General features: G+C 41.6%; 1 protein-coding gene across 18 annotated transcripts in view; it reads right to left on the bottom strand.

The window, feature by feature from the left end:
- Nucleotides 1–13,845, bottom strand: part of PMFBP1 (polyamine modulated factor 1 binding protein 1) — a 45,438-nt gene extending 31,593 nt beyond the window's left edge. For 6 of the 18 annotated variants that reach the window (XR_011538501.1, XR_011538506.1, XR_011538502.1 and 3 more), the window contains exons 1-3: nt 13,014–13,141; nt 12,174–12,245; nt 7,058–7,273 (exon numbers count right to left, since the gene is read on the bottom strand). Coding sequence is in view for 7 of the 18 variants with exons in the window: in XM_070613812.1 (XP_070469913.1) it covers nt 7,058–7,273; nt 12,174–12,224 (267 nt within the window). In the remaining 11 variants the exon portion in view is untranslated. Of the gene's footprint in view, nt 1–7,057; nt 7,274–12,173; nt 12,246–13,013; nt 13,216–13,236 lie in introns of those variants that run through there. The other 12 variants (XR_011538504.1, XR_011538510.1, XM_070613816.1 and 9 more) reach the window with 6 other exon arrangements.
- Nucleotides 13,846–14,886: the final 1,041 nt, after the last annotated feature.

The following is a 14,886-nucleotide window of genomic DNA, read 5'->3' as shown; positions in this document are numbered from 1 at the left end:
CATAAAATTCAACCATTGCAAGTGTACAATTCAATGATTTGTAGCAAATTTACAGAGTTGTGCAACCATGATTACAATCCAGTATTAGAACATTTCCATCGCCTCAAAATATTCTCTCATGCCCATTTGTCTCTCCTGTTCCTACCCCCAGCTCCAGGCAACCACTAATCTGCTTCCTGCCTCTAAGGATTTGCCCTTTCCAGGCATTTCATATAATGGAGTTGTATAATATGTCATCTTTTGTGTCTGATTTCTTTCACTTAGCATAATGTTTTGGAGGTTTATCCAGATTATAGCAAGAATCAGTATTCTGTTCCTTTTTATTGCTGAATAGTTCTATTTTTCTGTTTACCAGTTGATGGATATTTGGATTGCTTCCGGTTTTGGCTATTACGAATAATGCTGCTATGAACATTGACATACCAACCTTTGTGTGGATATGAGATTTTCATTTAATTAATTCATTCAGCAAATATTATGGTGCACCTACTACATGTCAAGCACTATACTAGGTCATGGGGATACAGAAATGTATAAAACAGACAGAATTCCTGTCATCATGGAGTTTGCATCTAATATATGTAGAGTGAAGGAGGAAGGGAGAGAAAGAGGAAGAGAGAGAGACACCAAATTAAACAGGTAAATAATGTAGTATATTAAAAGGAAAAAGTGCCTGGGAGGAAGGTAAAGCAGGGGAGGGAGATGAGGAATGCCAGGATGGAGGCAGCTGTAATTCTGAATCAAGTGTCTTCATGGAGGACTACACTGAGAAGGGACATTTGAGTTAAGACTTGAAGGCGGTGAGGGAAGGACCCTGGTGGGAATCTCCAGCAGGAACACTCTGGTGAGAGATAACAAGGGGTAAGGCCTGGAGGTGGGAGGTGCCTGAGGAGCCACTTTGTCCTGGCTGGAGGAGAGAGAGTGAGAGGGAGAGTGGTACCAGATGAGGTGAGAAAGGAAAGGGTGGTCAGGTTCTTTAGGGCCATACACGCCATTCTAAAGACTGTGACTTTTGCTTTCAGGGAAATAAAAGGCCACTGGAGGGTACTGAACAGAGGAGTGACATGGTCTCCTTTAGGTGTTACAAAGGACACACTGGCTCCTCTATTGAAAATCAACTGTAGGGAGGCAGAAACAGGGAGACCAGCGAGCAGGCTACTGCAAGGATGCAGGCGAGAAAGGACGGTGGTGCGGACCAAGATGGAAGTTGGGAGAAGTGGTCGGAGTTTAGATATATTTTGAAAGTAGAGCCCAAAGGATTTGCTGCTGTGTTAGATGTGGCTGGTGGGAGGTGATGGTCCTCTAAGGCAGGATGACTCCAAGGTTTTGGTCTGAGTAACTGGAGAGATGGAGTTTTAATGAGATTAATTCGATAACAGCTGAGACCCAAAAGAGAGAAAATCTTCTCTAGTGAGAATGGGTGGGGGCAGCACAGATGAGGGAGGCTCAGCCCAGCTCAGCCCAGAAAGACCACAGCTGACTGTGCCAGTTCGATGTGATTACTCTTTCCAACTCTCTTGCAAGTTTATTTCACCCTAAATGCCTCCGAACAGAGAAGATGGAGAAAATGGACCAGTACAGTCACCAGGCAAAAGAAAGCCTAGGCAAAGACCAGCTGACCTCCTGGCTTGAATATCCAGTGTATGTGGACAGAGGGAAGTTGACAAGACTTTTTTCCTGAGCCAAACAAAGTTGAATTTTGTATTTACTTTGTGTGGCCATAATTGCCAACATTTATATTAAATGTTTGTGGTTAAGTGCTTTCATTCTTTTCAAGATAAGAATGTGCTGTTCTCACAACTTGTCTGTGAATGAGGTTTGGAGAGAAGAGATTTAGGAGCAGTGTGTGTGTGTGTGTGTGTGTGTGTGAGAGGGAGGTTCTCAAGAGCCCAAGTCCTCTGTCTACACAGGTAAGCTGGGGGATGGGGAGCTACTTGAAAAAACCATGCTCACGAAGAAGCACTTCATGCGGGTAGAACTGAAGCAGAGGAGCGAACGTTCTGGGCTAGGCTTAATCCAGAAGGGCTTATTTTAGTGATGCAAGTACCCGATGAAATCCTCATCAAATTTTGCCCAAATCCTGTTTCTCTTGACTTTGTTGAAGTAACCTGATGTCTGAGAATTAAGAAATTATGTTCTTGGTTCTTCTAGCGCTCTGGTGTAACTGTTGATTTGGACCCGCCTCTCCGCTGCTAGATGCGTATGACCCAGTTGAAAACGAACCGCGGTCTCGGCACTGTGTATTCTTTCTTCTCTTCTTCTTATTTCCACGTCCGCATTTTCTCCTCATTACCCAAAAGAACGGGAGAAGTGCTCTTCTTTTAGAAGAAGTCAAACTGTTTCTTCAGGGCTTCCCCTTCTAGTATGTGGTATGCCATCTATACTTCTGCGTGTTCCTAACAGTTCTTTGGCTTTATCGCCTCTTGTGGGTAAAGAATGTCTTTTCCTGTGTGAATAAAGCTTAGCAGCCTGCCAGTGAGACTGGTGAACTGTTAATTATTTCTCTTCCCCAGAGGTCACACTGAATCTCCCGGGTTTAGTTTTGGTTCGAGGTAATATGATGGACCAACCGGGTGGTGAGTTTATTCACATCTTCCAGTACAGGGCAAAGACAGCAACTGACCTAATTTGTCTGGTTATAAACATCCCAAACCACTCAAATCTGAACAGAAACTCGAATTTTCTTGGATGAGAATTTTAAACATTTGCACACTGTAGATACCTATGGGTTTAGAGGAATCAAATTTCAAAGACTTGGAGAAATGCTTAGACTTATTTGAGACCTATTAAACTTCTACTTATCTATCCTTAAGTACTCAAAAGATTATTTTTCTTAATTCTAAATGAAGAGAAAATGACATATTATGGATTAAGCCTACATTTCACTTATCTATGTGCCAAAGAGCAGCATCATAAAGGCATCAATGCATTTCCTATTGCTTCTCCGTCTTTTGTGTGTGTGTGTGTGTGTGTGAGGAAGAGTGGCCCTGAGCTAACATCTGTTGCCAATCTTCCTCTTTTCGCTTGAGGAAGATTGTCACTGAGCCAAGATCTGTGCCAATCTTCCTCTATTTTATGTGGGACGCCTCAACAGCATGGCCTGAGGAGCGGTGCTAGGTCTGTACCTGGGATCCGAACCCATGAATCATGGGCTGCTGAAGCAGAATGCACGAACTCAACCACTATGCCACCGGGCCGGCCTCTCTGTCTTCTTTTATTAAAGTTTTCTTTTTAGTGAAGATATAGATATTTTATTAGATTCTTCTTCGACCTTTAAACTGGGATCTGGAGAAAATGAGCAAGTTGGAAATGATTTTATGGAAGATTAGTTCTTAGAAAGACTATCCAGAGTTGGACGTGATTCCAGAGGCCATCTGGTCCACCATGTTTTTCAGATGGATTTCTATCCAGACCTCAGCTATCTTAAAAGGTCTATCCAGACCTACAGCTGTCCCATACGAACCTGTTCCCAAATTTAGTCAACCTTTCAGCCCTCCTTACCGTCAAAGAGATTATAGCTATTCCTCCCTCCTTGCCTACGTGGCCACTTGCTCACAGAAGGAAATTAATTAGCCTGGCGTGATTTGCCTTTTGAAAAGTCATGTTGGTTTCCACCCAATACTTCGTGCTTTTCAAGTTGATGCTAATTGATTGATGTTAAGTTCTATATTTTCCCTGATATTGAAGTTAAGCTGACAGGCCTATAATTACCAGGATTGTCCTTTTTCCCTTTTTAAAAAGATGAGCACTTCATTTACCCTTTTTCAGTCTACAGGGACTTTCTTTATCCTCTTGAGTTCTCAAAAATAATCGCTAGCAGCTATGTAATAACACCTGCCAATTTCTTAAGTACTCCTCGAGGTATGTCATCAGGCCCTGCTGATTTGCCTAAAGCCGGCTTTTTGAAATACTTTTTAACTGTTTTATTCCCTATTCTAGTTTGCACTGACTCTCTTCTGTCTCAGGTTGGCATTGCTCTGATAAACTGGAGCCCTGCTGATTTTTTTTTCCTTCATTTAAGAACTGAAAGTCTCATCTTTTTGCAGTCATTGTCATGAACTTCTTTCCTTATCTTTGAGGTATTAAGTGAGATATTTTCCTTGTAACTCTGGTTTAGCCTTATTTTACTAGATAGGTTTATCTGTTGCTTTCCATATCTTCTACAAATTGCACTTGGTGTACTTTCTTGACTGGTAGAGCTTAGAACTGAGGGTTTAAATGACATGCATTTCTTTTGGATGCATCCTTGTGGTTTAGGCATTCTTCTTGTCACTCATCTCTGCTTACCAGAGATGCACTTTTTAAAAAACAATAAATTATTCTGGAATAATTTTAGATTTACAGGAAATTGCTAACGTAGTACAGACAGTTCTTATATACTCTTTACCCAGCTTCCTATAATGTTAACATTTTATACAACCACAGTACATCTGTCCAAACTGAGAAATTAACATTGGTAGATTACTGTCATCTAAACTACATACTTTATTTAGATTTTACCAGTTTTGCCACTAATGTGTTTTTTTCTGTTTCAGGATCTGATCCCGGATCCCACATTGTATTTAGCAGATTCACTTAAAAATTTTTTTTTTTCATTCCCATTGATTCAAAGTGATATCTCTGTGTGATAATTTCCATCAAGAATCTATTAATCTTTACATATTCAACTAATTACTTTTATCTGCAGAAATCAAATTGCTTATACAATTTTCTGCTAAAAATAATGTCCTCCATACACTTCAAAGATGAGTTTGACTATCGGAACTCTACTGAATATCAGAGGCTTACTCTCCCCATGCTACCACCAGGACCAAAGGAGCCTGGGAAATTGCTCAAAAAGACTTTTCCTTTCCTGGTTTGATCATCATTTTATTATGATAACTCTGTTGATCTATTCTCCTTTTACTTTAATTGAGGCTCTCTTTTGATTCCTGGGCAGCGTCATTAGAGAGAGGCAAGTGAGGTACAAATTCTAAGGAGGCACTCAGCCTCAGGCTTGGGCAAGCACAGGGTTGGCACCTGAAGAATGAGTGCCCCACAAATTTTGTACCCCAGGCACCTCACTTGCTTTTCCCCGGTCCCAGCTCTGTTCTTGTGTTTTGGAGCGTAACGTATTCTTGAATTACAACATCAAGTCATTTTTTTTCCTCATCACCCACCCGCTGCCTGCCACTCCTCTAGTTACACATAACATCTGATGTCGTATTTTAATTTTCTGGCATAACCGCTGTCTTGAACTGTGATGTCCTGCTTATTTCCCTAGCTCCTTGTTAGATATTAGTCAAAATTTCAGGAAGTCTTGGATTTCCCCTTTGTTCCCATGTTACATTTCTTTGTGAAAGGCAGATCTTGCAGGGATTTTCTGAGTGGAGGAGTATACGTCTACACCTCATTGTATATTTGTGTGTGTAGTCTGCAATTTAAATTTTTCACTAAGTGCTAGGAAAAAAAGAGCCTGTTTTAAAGCCTGTTTCAAGCTGTTAGACCTTCTTCTGGTCAATTAGAATAATAAACTGCGATTTAATACCTTTCTTCTTCCAGGTTGCCAGATACATTTATAAGCCATATGGCTTTCCCTGACTGGGTGAATAAATAAACTTGCGACAGCAATGGTTGAAAATCTCCTAAAACATTAATATTTAGAAAGAAGTAAATTATGATAATATTCTTCCTGAGATCCATTTAGGAAAACCAACGGATTTTTCTATGTTTGTTACTTCCTGGAGAAAGGACAGCAATGCTCAGCAAGATAAGATAGAAAAAGCAGGAAGAAAACGCTTTTTGGCAGCATTTTCAGGGCATTGCAGAAGAACAATTTGTGGTTTCTATAAGGAGGTAGTAAGTCCTGGGAGAACTCTAACAGACACAATTAAGAGAGACCAGATCCTTGACCACAATTTTAAAGAACAGGGTGATTGCGTTATATAGCAGCTAAGAGCCTGACTTGGGGGTCCAACAACAGATCTGTGCAATCAGTGTCTGCTTTATCTTCGCCAAGAACTTAAGTCCATGAACGGAAGTCAAGACCGCAAGTAAGGAATTCTTGGAAACCTGAAATATTTAGAGAGCTATGGGAGAATATCTCCCAGCTGGCTCCCCAGCTTAGGTGGATAAATTTAGAGACTGGTGGAAAGAACTTAGCACTAGAGTTTCCAAAGAGAGAAAACCTCAGGCTGGAATGAAGTTGTTTCAGCTGATGAACGGCCTAGACTACAGATAAGTATCAGCTCAAAATCATGGTCTCAAGAGATGATCATGCCACAAGGTCTTCCTGTTCACACATGCGTAGGACAAGTATTTCTGAATGTCTTGGCTTGAGACTTGGGGAGCAAGCCCTGTGACAAGAAACTGAGTGTCAAGTAGTAGTTTATGTGGGAGGTGATCTTAGGAAACTCTGGTAGCAGAGCAGGGAAGTGAGAAAAGGAAGGGAAGGAAGCTGCGAAAGAATGTGTTATCAAGCTAGTTACCACTGCGGGCAACTGGTGCTAGGCCCCACTGAGGAACTCCAGAACAGAGCAAAGAGCTTGCCTTGAGTCATCTCTGACTGAGGAGCAAGGTTATTTAATCAACCATCTGCCCATCAGTCATTGGCTGAAGGCTGCTTCTAGGGGCATTAACTCTTCTGCACTTCGGCTTGTCCTATGATTGGGTTCCTGCATCCAGAAGAAAAGCTCATAGGCAGAGAGCCGCAGGTGTGGCAACAAAGGGCACCTGCTGAAGTGATGAGCAGTGACACCTCAGAGTAAGGGAGACAGTTGTTATTTTCATGGTTGACTTAGAAATTTGCCTAAAATCCATTAGGAGATGCTACTCTCCTTATATAACTATAATCTGTTGTTTTCAGGGCAATAGGCCTCAGGCACTGCAAATCCAGGTGTGAAAGCCAGATAAAGAAAATACAAAGCCTCAAATGTAGATGACTCTGGAGAGAGCTAGACTGAGAAATCCTGAGGGCAGCAATAGTGTTCATGTGTGTGTGTGTTTAATTCTCTCTCGTTCCCTGGTCAACAAATGCTCTGGAATGATCAATAGAAGAACTTTCTATTATTATTCCCGCCTGAGGAGTAGAGGTAGAAGTTGAAGGAGCAGAGGTGGGTAGCAGCTGCTGATCCCTTACGTGGCCGCTGTTCATCATCGCCTCCTCCACACAGAGCTGATTCTCCTGCAAGGTCTTCCCCTGTCTCTTGCAGACGTCATGTAGATTCTTGATGTCTACCTGCAAGCTCAGGAGCTTGTTGTTCAGGCTGCTCATGTCTCTGTCTCTCTCCCCCACCTAGGCAGTGAGAAAAACAAAAGCATCAATTATAAACGATCAAAAAAAATGCTTACTTTCTTTCACTTAACTGGTTGACAGAGACTTTAAATTTGCTGGAAATTTGTCCATCAACCCGTAGCTGTTCTTACTCATCCTGTGTGACATTTACACAGTATCCACTTGCAAGGTGTCTGAGTGCTCTACATTATTCAGACAATTACTTATTTACATTAATTAATCTTCACTTACTCTGTGGGTACATCACAGACACTTCCCCTGTTTTTCAAGAGGAAGTCAGTGCCCAGAACGATTCCAGGCACCTAGTGGACTGTCTATAAATATTAATGGTTCTGCCACTGATGAAAAGAACATAGTGAGATGTCAAATGAACATTTCAAGACTATACTGAATCAGTGATGGAGTCGATGTGGATTCTGAAGTCTCAGCTTTCTCTTCTACCCACCAAACCAAAAGACCTCCGTCACCTGTAAACCTAGTGCTTTTCTTTGGAGACATACCCCGATGGGAATAAACGTAAAATCCCTGGGCTGATTGCATAAGATCCTTGTTTTTGATTACAAATGAAAAAGATTACCTAGTTATTGCTAGGTCAGAATGTAAATTAGCAATCGAGATCAAAATAGCGAATGTGCAGCATAGCAGTTCGGGTGGGGTTGGGGATGTGGAGCCGCGGTAAAAGGGTGGGTGCTCCATCACACTAGATGCCGCTCTCCACTCCCAGTGTTGTAGCTGGCAACCGTGTGAAAAGAAATTGGGAAGAATCCCACTGTGAACGCGTGCAGTGCTTCAGTCCTATCACTGTGCAAACTTTTCACAACACTCATGAGGACAGGCACTACCACCTCCGAGTGTTAGATGTTGGGACTGAGGGTGGTGCTTTTACGGTAGGTGAGTGTCTTATGTTAGGTTACCCAGAGCAGGATCTTAGGCAGGGATTCATGGCATCAATTAAAGAAACACTCCCAAGAGAAATCAGCAAGGGAGTGGAGGAAGCAGGACAGGGAAGGCGAAGAAGCCAGGCAAGGGCACGATTTCAGACAAAGTGCTGTGGGTGGCAGCTTCAGCCCGATCCCAAAGGGAACTCTGGAGTGTAAGTTACACCTCAGAGTCTGTCCTGATTAGATGCCATGAAAGCTGGGTTATCAGACTCAGCGCCAGCCAGTCAATGGCTATGGGCTGCCCCCTGGGATGTAGGCTCCCAGGGACTTTTGCCATTCTCCTCTTATGAGTAAAGTGACCCCAATAGCCCAATGACAATTACTCAAAGACAGTTGCAGGTGCAAAAGCACAAAGCAGCCATGGATGCACAGAAATGGTAAAGTGATCCAAGTGACAGTGCCCAAGGTCCCATAGCTGGTTAGCAGCAGAATGAGGAGGGTTCTGCTCTCCTGACCCTGTAGCCAGTGCTCTGCCACAATATCCCACTGATTGCTCTGGCTTCTTAAATATATGAGTTACACAACACATATTCCCAGGGGAGCTGGAGACCTGATATGGACATCGTAAATCAAACCTTACTGGACAGGTCAGTTTAAGAGACCTCTGCAGGAGGCCAAGGGGGCCAGAGGAGAAGCACGAGGATCGGACACTGCAATGTCAGACTATTCGGAACTCAGAAGGTTTCCCAGAAGTGCTGCTGTCTCAGCTGATTTATTTCTTCATTTCCATTTAGTACCTGGATTTTTTTTTTTTTTTTTTACCACTTTACAGTTTAATTAGGTTAACGGCCTGGCTCTGTCATTAAAAGGATTTCATTATCTCAAAACTCTCCCTTTTCCTTTCTTGCTCCCGTCCCTTGTTCCTCACTTTCAGAAAAATAACAGTGGATGTCAACTGCCCCAAGCATGTAATTACCATTAAGACAATTACCAGAGACTCTCTTAAGAGAATACGGTAGAGCGGCTAAAACAATGGCGTAGACACTTTTCCAGCTAAGAAACAAAATCCTTCACTCAATGAGGAGCAGCAGTTTGATTCTCGTGCTTTAAATCCCCTTTCTCATTGCTGCCACACTGGGAATAGGCTCTGAAGGATCGTTGGGGAGTGGGACCATAGGAATCCCTTCCATTCTTGCCATAGGACTATCCTTCTTTGGTATCTATGAACAGATTAAGTGACAAAAAAATGCCTGCTCTGTGGATGCGCCAAATGCCCTCTACTCTTGTCTTGGTGCTGAATATATGTGTCTTAAGGTGAAGACCATGTCACCAGATTGTTCCATATGGAGCCTGGCACCGCGTGGACTCATTAACAAAGTACCAATGATATACAACTTGAGCCTCTCCAAGTTAAAAGCTAAATGCCCTCTCTCTCAGGCTAATAAATAACGCCCCCCTCTAGTTTTAGATGTCCTCTGAGCAGAAGGCCTGCAGCCCAATTCTGCTGTACCCCCAGGACTTCAGAATCAGATCTTTAATGTAGATGATCTCATCTAATTTGGACATTAGCATTGACTCAGAGCCTCTGAGGCAATTTCTTAGTTCATAAAACAAAAAGTTTTGGAATAAATAATCCTTTCTTTGAGGATTCCCTAAACCAGTTGAATGACAAGTGTGTTTTACTGGATGTCAAATGAAATTTGCTTTTGAAATCAAACCCTAACCATTCACCCCTAAAGACCAAATCATACAGGGGTTTTTATTCATCAGAACGGGGGTAAAAATGCTGGGAGAGCAATGAGGTGATTTCCGTGAACTACATATTATTTTTCACTGAAGGTAGTTGTAAGAAAAGGCTGTGTTCACTTCAGAACTCCAGCAAGACAAGTGTTTCTGAGGTTCCAGTAAACCTAATTTCTTGCTAATATCTTGCACAGAGGTCACCGTAAACTATTTCTAATCCTATCTACTTTATGAAGGCTAAATTCCAGGCAGATGCCTTTTGAGTATCAATATGCAGTAGGAATTGATTTAATCCGACATTTCATCAATCAAAGCTCTGTGCTGGTACTGGGGCATGAGATGAACTGAGAGTCTTAATGCCGACCCTCGGGCACCATCTGATCCTGCCCTAGATCTGAAGTCATTAATGATGGCTGAAATCACAAGCCTTCGCTGCTAGGTGAGTTTTCACTTACATAAGGCGGGCACTCAAGATACCCAGTTTTGTTTATATGAGGTTGGAACGCAGCCAGCCTGCTTGAAGGCATGTGACATCATCAGTAGCTACCAACCCACAGGCAAAATGTCGAGTGCTGATACTGCAGCTGCCTCATCCTCATGATAGTGGAAAATAGGTTATTTACTGAAGCAAATTTTCTGTATTGATTAAATGAGTCTTTTTTTCAAAGAGCATGACATCTTGAACATATATTTCAAAAGAGGGGAAGAAATTTTGCTCTAGGCTTCAAAGTATTGACAGATAGTCTCAAGCTTCTTCTTGGGGGAAGCTGATGTTAAACTGAAGCTTGCGATTCAGTAGCACTCTCAGATCCCAAGAGCATCACATAGATTCAAAATGGCAGCATACCCAGAGATTCTGCACTTGAACAAGAAAGCTTGGGTAGCAGTTTCCAGAGCAAGTTTGGAGTCAACTAACACCACCATAAAAGTCATCAACTCTGGGAAATTATCTTCTTTGAGGATAAGAACAAATCTTCAACAATGGAGAATCACTTTTAACCACCCCTACTATCACAACCATTCAACAAATATCAATTTATAGCAAGAGTCATGCTTTAAAAAAGTGAAACCTTAAAAATTAAGTTTGCTTCAGGAATTTTACATTTTACTTATGTAATAATAGAGTTTGCAGTTATCTGCAGTAATTTCAAACACTCTTATTAATATTACTAACTTGATTCCTGCGTTTACTTGTCTATCTATAGAGACATTGCAGTTTTTGATTACTTATGACGGGAATTAATGGGCACTTATACAAAGTTTTGCCTGTGAGCAAAAATTTTGGAACCAGTTATGTTCATATAGTGAAGATGAGTATATTTTACTGTGCTCTAAATTCTTTAGAAGTTGGAACACTGTATAAGTATATGGTTTAGGATACACATGACATATGGCAGAAGTCAGCCACCTATGGAAGATTGGCCAATTTTTACTGGCACTTGGGCTGTGGCTGCGTACTTTTCTCTATCATATTCCTGGAGAAATTGTTCCAGTAGAAGATAAGCTCCATGAGAATAGGGATTGTCATCTATTTGGTTCACCACTTTATTCCTAGACCCTAGAACAATGCCTGGCACACTGAAGCTGCTCCAAAGATGTTGGTTGAATAAAGAAATGGCATTCTAGAAAATCCATTCTAGATCCTGTTCCCTGCGGAACTTGCAGTGAGTCCTGTATGGCTCCCCTCAGTAACCCAGCAGGAAAGGGGCTGAAACACCTCTCTTAGAAGCTGCTTACCTCTTGGTAGGTGGTCTGTTGAAAAGCATATGCCATGTGGGATAACCTTATACTAACCAAGACACACCCCTTAAATCCTTTCTGGAACAAGTCAGGGAATACATAAACACAGTCTGACCAAAATATTAGACTAACCAGAACACTCCATTTCCATGTTGTTCCAGATAAAGAGAGAATGTTGGCAATAATAGTTAATATTTATTAAGTGCTTCCTATGTGCCAAGTGCTAGTGTTTTACATGCAGTATCTTACTTAATCCTCACAGCAAGCCTTTGAAATAGGTGCTCATTATACATATTCTCTAGGTAAGGCAAAGGAAGCTCAGAGGGGAGGTAACATGCCCAACATCATACTGCTATTAAGACAGACCCAGACCCACCCAGCTCATGTCTGGGCTCTTAAATGCTATGCTCTGCTGCCCACCTCTGTCTGTGATATTTTTGGGAGCTTATTACTGGAATTTTGAATCACAAAACTTGAAAAAAAGTCCTTGTATCAAAGGTTCAACTCCATGTATGCATAGGAGTCAGGAGCCTTACCTCATCTTTCATTTCCTTGGCGCCTCTCAATTCACCTTTAAGCTTTAGCATTTTCCGAGCTTTGTTATAAACCTGAAAAAGTCCAAGAATTTAAGATGGAAAAAGTGTAAATGAATCCAGGCCTTTATAGATTTTCCCATCTGGATGTGTGCTCTCAGCAGGGAGTTTGGAAAAATTTCCCGTTAGCAAGACCTACTTGCCTACCCATCTGTTTGTGTTTTCAAGAGTGTGTTAAAACCTTCACAGGAAGACAGGACCATGGTTTTACAGCTTTTCCAAAAAAACCACTACTCAATGGGCTGGTTTCTGAATTTATCCTTGCTGGAAAGCAAAAGTTCTGAAACTATCTTACTTTCTAGATTTCTAAGTATTCTATGGCTCAAATATGGTTAAATTTATGCACTAATTATGAACCAGACAGAATGTACATAACCCACTGCATTCTCACAATAACCCTGGGAGGTAAATACTATTACTATCCCCATTTTACAGAGGAGGAAACTGAAGCCCAGAGAGGCTAAGTGACTCACTCAAGGTCACACAGGCTCTCTTACTACACTGTGAAGAGCTTCCGTTAATTTGTAACTATTAATTTGGAAATATCTGATAATGTGATTTTTTTGAAGCATTAAGTTACTGTAGTGTTGGTGCCTGTAAAGTTAGAACACTTATAAAGTGCTGAGAATTATCTAGATAAAAAGCCTCGATGAAAATCAAAGATTTTTGCATATGTGTGTAAGTACGGGGTGATGCATTTGAGGTCATAATGCACTGAGCTTATTAAAATAATCTAAATCATTATGTTTTTAACTCTAAAGGGAATTTCCACCAGGCACTTACCTGCAGAATAGTTCCAAGAATGATAAGCTATCAAAATACTCATTCTTTGTAACGAACCACATCCCCCACCCCTAATATAAGCCAAGAGGAAGAAAGAACGCTGGTGAGACACGGAATTTGGAATGTTTTATGGGGTTGTATTCTGATGTGTTGCATTGTTTACTCTCTTAAGTCCTCATGCACAGAGATGCATCATGGGAATGGTGACGTAGCTCAAGCTTACCCAGTAGGCAGAGGCTAGGTGATGTTGCAGTGATAACCCCCAGATTTCAGTGACTTAAAACTTTGAAGGTTTATTTTTCACTCCTGATACAAGTCCTTGATGAGTCAGCTGGGGCTCCGCTCTTCATTGTCCTCAGCTGGTAGAACTTCTGTCATCTAGTAGTTGCCTGTTGCCATGACAGCAGAAAGGGAACTTGGTGAATCACATACAGGTTCTTAAAGTGGAAGTGACACACCTCACTTCTGCTCACATTTCATTGGCCAAAATAAGTCACATGGCTGTGCCTAGCTTCTTCCTTCATCCCCCAAAGGAAACATTGGTGAATGTCACAAATGACTTCCACACTAGGTGTCTTAGTTGGTCAGGTTGCTATAACAAAATATCACAGGCTGGGTAGCTTATAAACCACAGAAATTTCTTTTAAGTTCTAGAGGCCGAGAAGTTCAACGTCAAGGCACTGGCAGATTAGGTGTTTGTGAGAATCTGTTTCAGAGATGGCTGTTTTTTTGCTGTAACTTCATATGGCAGAAGAGGCGAGGGTCCTCTGTGGGGTCTCTTTTATAAGAGCACTAATCCTATTCATGAGGGCTCCACCTTCATGATCTAATCACCTCCTAAAGGCCCCACCCCCAAATGCCTTTACTTCGGGGGTTAGAATTTTGAACACATGAATTTTGCGGGGGACACAAACATTTAATCCACAGCACTAGGCAGGTGAGAAGATTAAAAATAGCGTGGCATAAAAGAACACTAAACAGGGCTCTAGGCCACCAAACTTCTAAACCTGGTTCAGCATCTAATTCAAGGAGTGGTCTCTGGAAAGGTACTCATCTCTCCGAGCCTTTGTTTCTGCCTCTGTAAACTGGGGGATTGTACTAAGTGTCTGTTAAATCCTTCCTAGCTCTAAGGGTTACTGATTCAATGTTCTACCTTCATGGACATCTTTCTTTTGTAGGAACCACAAATTCAGCTCAAGCATCACATAAAAGTTGGAATGGAACAAACATATCTTTTAGAACAATATTCCTTTACAGGCAGATTTCGGAGATGATTCTTAAATGAAATCTTGTCCCAAAACAGGAAAATGATTTTCTAGATTGTGATGGTTTCATCTATGATGGAGTTACATAGCTGTAGTTGCAAGGGCCAAGAGCATTTGGAAGAAAAAGTGGAAGGCATAGGCTCTCATATTTGCATGAAAATATACTGGACTTTGCTAAGTAAAATAAGTCAGAGGAAAAATAGAGAGCTGAATTGTGTTCCCTGAAGGAGACATGGGGATCCTGTGAGTCATTGACAACAGCAATGGGCAATTTGGAAGTGCTTGTGATGAAAAAAATGGAAGGGTTATACGATAAATTTTCAAAGAATTTGACAGTAATGTTTGCCAGAAGGATCAGGAAGAGTGCTTTGAGGGAGTCTCAAATGCTTTATAAAATGGTCCTGTGAACCTTCACAATGCTCTCTCAGGAGTGTGGCTGGACAAATATTTTGTAGAGGAGAGAACTCATCACAGAGGTAGGGGCTCCTTACCTCATCTATGGGTACTGATCTCTGGGCCCAGGACTTGAATGTCTTCTCTTCTCAAACCCTATTCTGCGCCTTCTGTGCTGCTGCCTCTTGCATCTCTTTTGAGACCTTCACTTCCTC

This window comes from Equus przewalskii, chromosome 3 (assembly GCF_037783145.1).
Source record: "Equus przewalskii isolate Varuska chromosome 3, EquPr2, whole genome shotgun sequence".
NCBI lineage: Eukaryota > Metazoa > Chordata > Mammalia > Perissodactyla > Equidae > Equus > Equus przewalskii.
The sequence above is the reverse complement of the archived record's forward strand: the minus strand, read 5'-3'. Positions and strand labels throughout refer to the sequence as shown.